The sequence below is a fragment of the Tachysurus vachellii genome, chromosome 7 (genome assembly GCF_030014155.1).
Source record: "Tachysurus vachellii isolate PV-2020 chromosome 7, HZAU_Pvac_v1, whole genome shotgun sequence".
In the NCBI taxonomy this organism is placed as follows: domain Eukaryota; kingdom Metazoa; phylum Chordata; class Actinopteri; order Siluriformes; family Bagridae; genus Tachysurus; species Tachysurus vachellii.
In genome coordinates, this window is record NC_083466.1 from 24,749,285 (window position 1) to 24,760,299 (window position 11,015).

An 11,015-nucleotide genomic window follows, 5' to 3' on the forward strand; every position below is an offset into this window, starting at 1 on the left:
CGTGAACGTGTGACGACAAGAATCGGTCGTTTATTAACGCAACATAAAAGTCCAGCCTGAGCCTCAGCCCACAGACAGGAGGCACCCGTACACCTTCACAGTGTGATTCATACACTACGAATGCATGTAGTATGGCAAACTAGCTATGTTTACAATCTTATAAGCCTTTCATAATATTCAGACTCAACTAGAATCGAGAGCTAAGATCGGAGACTCCTTTCTAAAGCTGGTTTATGTGAATGGTCTGCTGTGGAAGTCCATGTATAAGATGTTACTATAGAAACAAGTTTTAATATATACTGTAGCTGTGATTTGTCTTGCAGCTGGAACTGCTCTCAGACCTTCAGTTATAGAAAATGAATCCTTTTGACTCCTGTTCGTCGCTCATTATAAAACACAAACACCAGAAAAGCACAGAAGAGAAAAGAAAAGACGACAAGCTTGTTTGGATAAATTAGGCCTTTATACATGTTACGTTCAAAAGCAACATGCCGAGCATAAGTGCGTTCATTCGTTCATTATGCTGAATATTTTACACCAGCAGGTTCCCTGAACCAGTCCTTCACATAATCATTTATTAACACAGGAAACGGATAAAAGTCCAGCCTGAGCGTCGGCTCACGTTCAGGACGTACCTGTACTGCACCTTTACCGCGTGAAACGGTTCTGCGGCTGTGATGCTGACGCTCGGGCGACTACATGATTCATACGCTATATTTACATTACTAAACGAGGGGTGTACAAACTTTTGTATATTGAGCTCCAGATAGAGAAATAATAATAATAATAATAATAATAATAATAATAATAATAAAAGTCCTGCTCTCCTCTCACTCAATAGTCCTGTTCCTTCATTAGAACCGGTGACTCTGGCTATGTGCGGTGTGTGTGTCTTTGTGATGAACACAATTTTTAAACATTGTAAAACCACTGATCTGCAATACGACCATGCTACAGATTTACACATCTATATTTCAGGGGTCTTCTGATGATGATGATGATGATGATGATGACAGACACAGAGCACATAGCTCCACCCCTGACCTTCCTTAAAAGGCTCCTCCCCCTACATTAACCTAATGTTTGTAGAATTAATACCATTAACATTTCCCAGATGGAAAAGAGCTGTTTTGTACACACACACACACACACACACACTCGCACACACAAAGCAGTAAGTACTTCTTAGGATTGTTTAAAGTTTGTACACCCCTGGTTTAAGGTGATTGGAATGTGTGTGTGTGTGTGTGTGTGAGTGAGAGAAAGACGTTAGCATTAAAAATGAGATACATCCGTAAATCAGTGTTTCGTTCGCTACCTGTTAAAGTCAACGTTCACCTTAAACAGCATCAATAGCTAGAGCTCCAGACCAAAATAAAGAGAAGGATAAAAGAGAGGAAGAAGAAGGTAGCAACAAACATGTTTAAAAAAAAATAATAAAATGAGGTCAATCAACATAACAGGGAGGACGAGTGACTGAAATCTCTCACTCTGGTCACACTTCTGACTGAATTATTTATCCTCAGTGATGTTAATCTCGGAGTCTTGGGTTTGGAGCTGTGGCTATTAAGTGATGGTTTAGGATGAAGTATCGCTTTTTCTTTTTCGTGTTAAAACTTGTCCCTAAAACATTACTGCAGGATACACACAGTAACACATCTTATAACCTTAAGAGTAATATATTTATATATTATTGCTACATTTTGCTAAATACACAATGTCTTCTATCACTTCCTCACCGCCTCCCAGGGAACACCTACAAAATGAAAAGGAATGTGTCTGGATCCTATACAGCGTTTAAAAGGGTGTAAATCTGGGCTTGTGTCAAAGTAACCGACGTGAAGCTCTTATGCACCGTGTTCTGATTACGTATTCACAAGCATATTTACACCTTGGTGATTAGTAAGAAAGTCTCCAGAGCGCTTCATCGGAGGTCCATCGGAGTGCGGTGGACGGTTTTAAAACTGATCTGCGGTCGCTGAAACATGATGCTGACTCCTGCGAGGTCGTGTCTTTAAATCTCTCCAATACTGGCTTACAGAAATGGAAAAAAAACCAAAAACAAACAAACAAACAAACAAACAAACAAATCAAGGTGCAGCAGCCATGTTAGCCACCGTTAAAACAGTTCACACCGAAAGCGGCGCGTCGTCCTCCGTCTCAGTCTTAATGTTCTTCACGCCACCGGCTGCACGGTTACTGATTTGTTAACAGTTTCCTCAGAGAGAAGCGGCAGCCCGAAGCTCCTCCAGCGTGTACCTGTGGTCCTGATCCGTGTCGAACGGCTTGAGGAGACAGGAATCCGGAGTGGAAGCGCCGAAGATCTTCCTCAGCTCCTCGTACGTTACGCCTTCGGAGTTGTCCTCCAGCCTGGCACGCATGAGCTTCTCCAAAGCTGAGAGAACAGAACGAGGAGATTGATGGACAAGTTAAACATACAGATTACACAAAAGTCTCTGACCGTGTTTCCTTCAATCCTGACAGGTGCTCCAGTCCCTGCTGCAGATAGAACAGGATATACTGTAGGAATAGTGTCATGTTTACTGATGAACAGTGTCGGCTTTCCACCAGACACACCGTTTTAGTGTAGAGGCCAAATATGCTTTATCCCCCCTGACCTGTTGCTGTAATATCTTTGACTTGGATGTTATAAGTCACACTGAGTTCCTAAAGCCACTGGAAAAAGATAAAAGGTGGTTTATCAGCGTTTCTGCAGGGTTTAATCAGTCAAATTTAAGACTTTTTAAGACCTTTTTATGACCATTATGATTTGAATTTATGACCTACACAAATTACGATAAATAACTTCAGTCATTAAAATTCCTTTCAAAAGTCTTTATTATTGACTTTCATTGAAAGTAACAAGTTTTATTATTTAAAGAGTAATTCTATTATTATAGTATTCAACACCCACAGGACCTCCGCTTTCAGTGTGGAGGTTGATCCGAAACCAGTGTGTGTGACACTGGATGCGACAGAAACGGAATCCCGCGCTGTACTTGGACCGGGTAACGTTAGTGACGGAGCCGAACAAAACTGACGGATCGCCTGCACCCGCTGCAGGCCTTTTACAGCAACGATATGCTTTTCCGACTTTGCATGCGACTTCAAGGCTTTTATGCCTAAACAGCTCCAACGTCTTCTTACACCGAGTGCAATAGGCTTGATACCGATTGTTAGCAACGGGCTCAAGCGTGGGTGGTATCACACCCAGATTCCTCATACAGAACTACAACAGGCCAAACAAATGAATGCCATTGCCGCCGCGAGCGCATTTTGATTGAAGAACAAATTAATGGACGAGCAGATCAATTTAAGACGTGGCTAAATGTTTTTTATGACCTTGTATGGAAAATTGGGACGTTTTAATGTCTTTTTATGGCCTTAAATTCTTATTGTTAAATTTATGAATATTTATGACTTTTTATGACCCCGCGGAAACCCTGTTTATTAATGTTTTTGCTTAAACGGCAAACAAACATCTTCGCTTAAATTCTCTACTGGTGCAGTTTTACGGAATAAAAACTCACACGTTCATGAACTATTTCCGTACAACACGTGACTGTTGAAACCTCGACTCCGGTTGGTCAGAAGGAGTCGATTCGTTTTTATATGACAGCAGTTTTGACTGTAGGTTGGTTTGTTATAGAGGCTCGTACGGCCGACACAAACCCATACGGATAAAAAGGAAGGTGTCTAAAAAGTAAAAGACAGATTTGCCTGTCAGTGTGTAACAGTGATGGGTTGTGAGCAGATATACGGAGTCTTACGTCCCTCAAAATTCCAGTGTGTGTGTTCATTTCAGGAGGCGTTTGGTGTTTTGTACTGCGGGCGACAGGCGTTGTGTCAAATTTACATTTGCATAATAAACAGGTTTCTGTCTTACGTAAAGAACAGAAGGCTAGAAGAAACAAGCTGGGTGTGAACAAATGAAGCTTTTGCTCTCTCAAAGCGGAGCATCACAACACAACACAAAGTGAATTAAAAGTAAAATACAGTGTACGTTATTCACATTATTGTTGCGTTTATTTTAAGAAGAAAATAAATCATTGTTGAGAACCGATGGATGCACTATATGGTCAAAAGTATGTGCACCCTGACCATCACACAAACAAGTCTGGAGCACAATATTGTATCGCATGTTCCAATTCTCCTTCACTACAGCCCAGACCTCCTCACCAAACACGACACGAAGGTTCTTGTAGCTAAAGGAACACTAATCTCCTCAGTCCTAGGGTTGCAAAATTCTGGGAATTTTCAAGTCTGGAAACTTTCCATGGGAATTAAAGGGAATATATATGGGAATTAACGGGAATATATGGGAATTAACGGGAATATATGGGAATTAACGGGAATATATGGGAATTAACGGGAATATATGGGAACAAATTGGGAGTTGCCTATAACAAGGAACTTAAATGTAGTTTAAAAAAATCTTGCAGCATAATTTTGTTTAAAACAACAAGATTTAATGCAAGTTGAATTTGTACCCTGCTTTCCTCGGTCAATTGCACACGTCACACTTCTTACTGGAGGGCCATTGAGGCCAAACCCCCTGCATGTACTTGCATTCTTCCATAACATGCACAGTAACACTTCATTTTAGGGACATTTAACTAGTTGCTTATTAGCATGAATATTAATAGAATATTGGCTATTTATTGGTACTTATTAAGCACATATTAATGCCTTATTCTGCATTACCTAATTCTACATTCTTAATTGTACCCAATACCTAAACTTAATAACTACCTTACTAACTCTTAATAAGCAGTAAATTAGGAGTGTTACACATACACAGATAATTTGATGACCCCCCCCACACACTCACTCCCCCCTGAAATAAAAAAATTTCCTCCATATATCACTTAAGGAGGAGATTCACCTCCATTTTCCAGGCCTTGACTACCACAGAAGCAGAGACCTAATAAACTTGAGAAAAAATGCTCCATTTTACATTTTGATTGAGACTTTTTTTTAGAAGGCCAAGGGTGGGGGAATGTTTTCATTTTACAGCAGTCATAGGAAAATATGTTTATTACAGTTATTAAGTTTATTACAAGCCTAATAATGTTTATTATGCTTTTGTGTTACTCAATGAAAGAATCAATTAAAGTTCTACTTACAATTAAATCAGTCAAGACGTCATTTTTAAAATTTGTATTACCTTTCATGTACGTCTGCTTATGACCAAACAAAATGTTTATTTATGTTTGTAAATGATATAGTTTATATACATTTCCCTATATTTCCAAATAATTCCCATAAATTCCCATAAATTCCTGTAAAGTTTCCAATTTTGAATATTCCCAAAATTCCCCAAATTAAGTTCCCGCGGAAAGTTTCCGGAAATTTACCGGAATCTTTCCGCCCCTTTGCAACCCTACACAGTCCACGTACCTTTGGCCGTCTAGTGTGTATAGCAGTGTATGAAAGGTGTCACAAACGATACCTTCAGCAGAGTTGACTCCAGGAAACGTGAGAGTTTGTGGTGGAACGTCCTTTTCCCTATTGGACAGGTTCTTGCTGAGAAAGCGCCGATGGCGAGAGTTGACAGAACTTGAAGATGTCGTAGAGCCTTAAGGTAAAAAGATGATCTGAGTGAGATTTTAAAGACAAGGCAATCAGCACAATAAATACAACAGACAATAGAAAAAAAAAGGGTCCGTACTGCTGTCATCTGCTGTTCCTTCATTCACAGTTCTGCTGTTGGCATCCTGAGCCACTGGCAACAAAACGGCCTTAATAAGGAATAAAAGAAACACAGTTTTGAGATACTTGTACACATACATCTGTTAAATAAATTAGTCCGTAGTCTGGGCTAAAAGCTAACATTGTAAGAATTCAAGACACAGTTTTAGTCCTAGTGCCGTCGTAGGAAAATAATCAACAATGACTGCAATGTGAATGAACCGGACACAAAGCTAAATAGTTTCCCAGAACATCACATCCCGATGTGTTTTATTGTTCTTATACCACAGCGATTTCCTGTTTTCACGTCTTAAAGATTGTCGTGTAGGTTCTATTCACTTACAGTTACGTTTAATGTTGGGGAATAAACAATCTGAGACAAACTAGTTCCTGTTATCAACACTATTAATCGACACCTTCGGAGGAATCAGAATCCGGAATTCAGCAGCGCTGAAGCTGAACCTCTAAAAATGATTTCCTTACCTTTTCGCTGTTCTGTTTGTTTTCTCCTTTCTTCTGGTCCTCGATTAGAATCTGCATCATCTTTACGTCGTGCTGAACACTAGTAAGTGTGCTTCCTATTGTGGCAACACTCTGTAGGGGAAGGAAACAAAAAAATAAATAAGGAAATGGGGGGAAAAAAAGGAGGAGGAGGAAAAGAAAAAAAAACATTTTTAGAAGCACAAAAACATTTCTTGAGGTGAGATGATTAGTGACTTGACTCGAGCAGGTTTGTACCTTCTGGAGCTCCTCTACGGTTGTTGGGAGGGTAATTAAATCTGATGCTGATTTAATGTTGGCCTTCAGGTGGTTTACAGCAGAGTCCAGCGTGCTTATCTTCACAGAGAAAATAATTATTCATTAAACATATCACTGTGACTTGGGTGCAAGACAGTCTGTCGCTGTTGCTATGAGATAGTGATCACGGTAATAATGAACAAATGAAACGCTTCATAACATTTGAAGGTGCTTGAAGGAGTCATAAAGCGATAACCCAGTTCCCTGCATGTAAAAAAACCTGTTGGAACTAATATAGCTGACTACGGAGTTATATGGGTCAGAAATAGGGGTGAAACCATTGGACAATTTGGACTGTACTGGTGTTGAATCCTTAAGAATCAAACAGCAGACTGAATGCGTCACATTCTGTGGAATCATCAAATATCGAATCGATGCCTAAAGAATCACATCAGATTCTGTTTTAGTGGTAAATTTGAATCGTTGCCTCCAAACTGATTCAAAATTGCACCATAACAGACTCGGTCATACGTCAAATATCCTTAGAACTTAAAAAGCAAAATCAGGGTTAAACTCTGACAGGATCTGACAGGAGGTTTTGGTGTTATGATACCGCATGCCAGTGCTTATGTACACATAAATTTGGTTCAGTAATGCTTGACAGTACGTCCACGTGTACGTGTTTCGGTCACAAACTCATTCAGATTAAGAAAACTGAGCCAATAAGAGGGAAACAGGGTGAAACTGAAAGAAAGGAAGGAGCTGTAAATTATGCATGGGAGTGCACTACTGAGATGCAGCGTAATATGATCATATGCATTAAGAGAAAATCAGTTCGATAAGACGCCATTAACCTGAACTACATCGCCATCCCATGATATCGCGCTCGACACAGAAATCAGTCGCTGGTGCTTAAGCGTACCTTTCTGTTAATATCTGTAAGATTGGCCCATAATTTATTTAAGCCCTTGTCTCCGCTCTCGATGTCCTCCAGCGTCCTCTGTTTGGCCTTCAGATCCTCGTTCAGCTTCGGTATTTCGTGTGAAGATGCCTTCTGACTTGACTCCACTGTTAACGTAAGCAGGAAAATCGGTAAAACCTTCACGTTGAAACAGAGTGATCTCTCTAGCTGAACAGCTCGGCAGCCTTACGTTAAAACGCTTGCATTTTAAGTGTAACTTTAAACCTGGTACGGATCAATAACACATGGGATGTATTAAGAGTAAAACAAGTGTAGTGGAAGTGGAACGCACTGGTGCGCAGTTTCTCCTTGAGCGAATCCAAGTCTTCTTTAAGTGCAATCTGCATCCATATGAGTCCAGCACACGCCATGAGACACGCGGCCAGGACGATGAACACACACAGGGGGTAGCACACGGAGCAGCACTGAGCCGAACCCCTGCATGATTGAGAGAGAGAGAGAGAGAGAGAGAGAGAGAGAGAGAGAGAGAGAGAGAGAGAGAGAGAGAGAGAGAAGGAGAAAGAGAAAGAGAGAAACATACACACGTCAGTTAGTCAGCACAAACCAACCTCCATTTTAATCCTTATCTCCGTATTTATTACAGAATTACGGTTAACTGCACACTTCACATGTTTAACAACTATCTCCGTTCATTCACCTCTCTGTCATTTCATGCAAAAGGTCGGTGCAAAAGTTTGCACACCCTACAGCAAAATGTATTCGTAGAATACAATTTAGTGAGCAAGGTTTTGCAAATGTTGTTATTTTCCTGAAGTAAAGCTCAGTGCTCAGTCAGACTGTTAATATTGGAAGACATATGGAAGAAACAGTTTTAGATTCTAACAGGTTTACTTTTAGTCCTCCCTGAATGGACACAACGGCAAGATCACGTTTATGATGCTGTTCACTGTCTGTGAAGCTGTTGCTTGTGGAGATATTGAGTTGTAACACAGTAAAGAGGCTTTCTCTCTTCCTGTATATGATGATGATGATGATGATGATTAACTGAAGTAGTACTTGAAGAGCTAGGAATGTATTATGTTGTGTAATTACTGTGCTGTGTGTAGTCAAGTTAAATAACATTTGGACATTTGTTTAAATTGACTGTCATTTTGAATTAAAATTGAATAAATAATAAAAGCTCGTAGTGCAGACTTTCAGCTTTGAGTACTACGGCTCTTTTTATGTGGTTCCTGTCTTTTTTAAGCGCGTTATTCCTTCACCTACAGAAGCTCTAGAGTTGAATGCATGCATGGCATTTTCCTTTGCAATCTGTTGCTTTCAACTCTCAATATGCAGTCACTACCAGCGCTGGAACAAATACCGAAACAAACCCATGTGGTGTGCTGTGTCCGAACCAGCTGTTTGTCTGGCGAGCCCTGAACACTAAGAGACCTGGAAGATGACGGAAAACAACTGTGGTGGGTGACAGAAGAAGTCTGTCCCTGGTGAAGAAAACCCCTTCACAACAGCTGGCTGGATCAATAACATCCACCAGAGTCAAAGTCAAGACTTGATCGGAACAACAAAAACAGCAGGTTTACTGCAAGATCGTTCGAGTTTAATAAAGGAAGAAAAATCCACCATTTTATGTATCACCATATCGTGGTACGTGGGGCGTGTGGTAGCCTAGTGGTTTAGGTGTTGGGCTACCAATCAGAAGGTTGTGGGCTCGATCCACCAAGCTGACAACGTTGAGTCCCTGAGCGAGGCTTAATTGTCAAGTCAAGTAGCTTTTATTGTCATTTCAACCATATACAGCTGTTGCAGTACACAGTGAAATGAGACAACGTTTCTTCAGGATCAGGGTGTTACATAAAACAAAGACAGGGCTAAGGACTTAGTAAGCAGTCCTAGATACATAAAGTGCAACTGTGCAACCTGGTGCAAACAGTGCAGGACAAGACAAACAAGACAAGTGCATTAATTATTGTTTATTGAGATAATGTAATCTATCTGGATATAAGGGCGTCTTCTAAATGTTGAAAATGTAAATATCGTGTGGAACAGCCTCGAACTGTTATACTGTATACCGTTCGATTAACTTCACAATCAACCTAAGACCCCGATCACCTGACCTGAACACAAACAAACACACACTTCGCTGTCTGAAGCCACCAAGACAGTGCCTTAAAATCAAGAGCAGATATAAAAGTACTTTGACCTCGTGTCTGTGTGTGTGTGTGTGTGTACGTGTATATGTATGTGTGTGTATACATGTATATGTGGGCATGTGAGTAGCCTAGTGGTTAAGGTGCGTGGCTACCAAATGGAAGGTTGTGTGTTCGATCCCAGGACCACCAAGCTGCCACTGTTGGGCCCCTGAGCAAGGCCCTTAACCCTCAATTGCACAAAAATGAGATAATGTATGTCGCTCTGGATAAGGGCGTCTGCCAAATGCTGTAATGTAATATGTATGTGTGTGTGTGTGTGTGTGTGTGTGTTATATCTACTTGCGGAAAGCCCCCGGACTGAGGCTGAGACTCCTGAACTCCTCGTCGTCCTCTTCCCCGGAGCTGGAGACGCTCTCGGTGTCCGTGTCCCCCGCGTCCCCCCGCAGCAGTAGCCGGTGTCCGGAGCTCTTCTTCGGCTTCTTGCGCTTCCCGTCCCCGAGTCCGATCAACGCGTTGAGCTCCTTGCGCTTCTTCATCTTCTTCTGCGGGGTCAGCAGTGGCCCCGATCCCGGCTTCAAGCCCACTAGATCCAGCGTTTTCTCCAGACTCGTCACTCGGTGATTAATATTTAAACACACAAACACCGAGTTTTATTCAATTCTCCCTCACCTGAGCTTCGAGTGTCAGCACATCACACACCTGTCTGTGTCTCTGTAATGTAATAACCCCTAATAATACCCTAATAACCCCGTTAATAACCCCCTCACCGCCGGCGGGTGATGAAATGGCAGTTATTTAACGGCAGTTAGCTGAGTGACTTGTTAGCAGTTAGCTAAGTGAGTTAGCAGCTAAGTCGGCTAGCTGGCGTCTGCTTTAAAACGGTCCGGTGCGGTACATTATTTATTATTGTTATTATTATTTTAATATAAAACTTCACACCGACGTGTGTGTAATTGTTATGTATTGTCGACGATGTTGAAAAAATGAAAATAAAAATAAATGATAATAAAGATTAAAAATCACCGCTTCATTTTTCCGCTGAACGTTTCTGGTGCACAACAACAGCGGTGCGGGGTGACGTCACACCGGGGCTTTTAAAGCAGGTGTTATGGCGAGCGGAAGTACTGTTCGATACAGACAAAATAAAGGTCTTATAAACGAACAGCTTTATTATTATTATTATTCATTCATTCATCTACTACCGCTTATCCGAACTACCTCGGGTCACGGGGAGCCTGTGCCTATCTCAGGTGTCATTGGGCATCAAGGCAGGATACACCCTGGACGGAGTGCCAACCCATCGCAGGGCACACACACACACACACACACACACACTCATTCACACACTAGGGACAATTTTTCAGAGATGCCAATCAACCTACCATGGACCGGGGGACCATGAACCTTCTTTGGACCGGGGGAGGAAACCGGAGTACCCGGAGGAAACCCCCAAGGTACGGGGAGAACATGCTAACGCCACACACACAAGGTGGAGGCGGGAATCGAACCCC

General features: G+C 41.5%; 1 protein-coding gene across 1 annotated transcript; it reads right to left on the reverse strand.

The window, feature by feature from the left end:
• Positions 1 to 1,660: 1,660 nt before the first annotated feature.
• Positions 1,661 to 10,582, reverse strand: efcab14 (EF-hand calcium binding domain 14). Its single transcript, XM_060875097.1, has 8 exons — positions 9,844 to 10,582; positions 7,683 to 7,828; positions 7,352 to 7,497; positions 6,430 to 6,528; positions 6,175 to 6,285; positions 5,672 to 5,741; positions 5,453 to 5,578; positions 1,661 to 2,395 (listed from the first exon to the last, which is right to left on the reverse strand). The coding sequence occupies exons 1-8, from the start codon at positions 10,038 to 10,040 to the stop codon at positions 2,220 to 2,222; spliced, it is 1,071 nt and encodes a 356-aa protein (XP_060731080.1). The 5' UTR covers positions 10,041 to 10,582; the 3' UTR covers positions 1,661 to 2,219.
• Between the last annotated feature and the right edge of the window lie 433 nt (positions 10,583 to 11,015).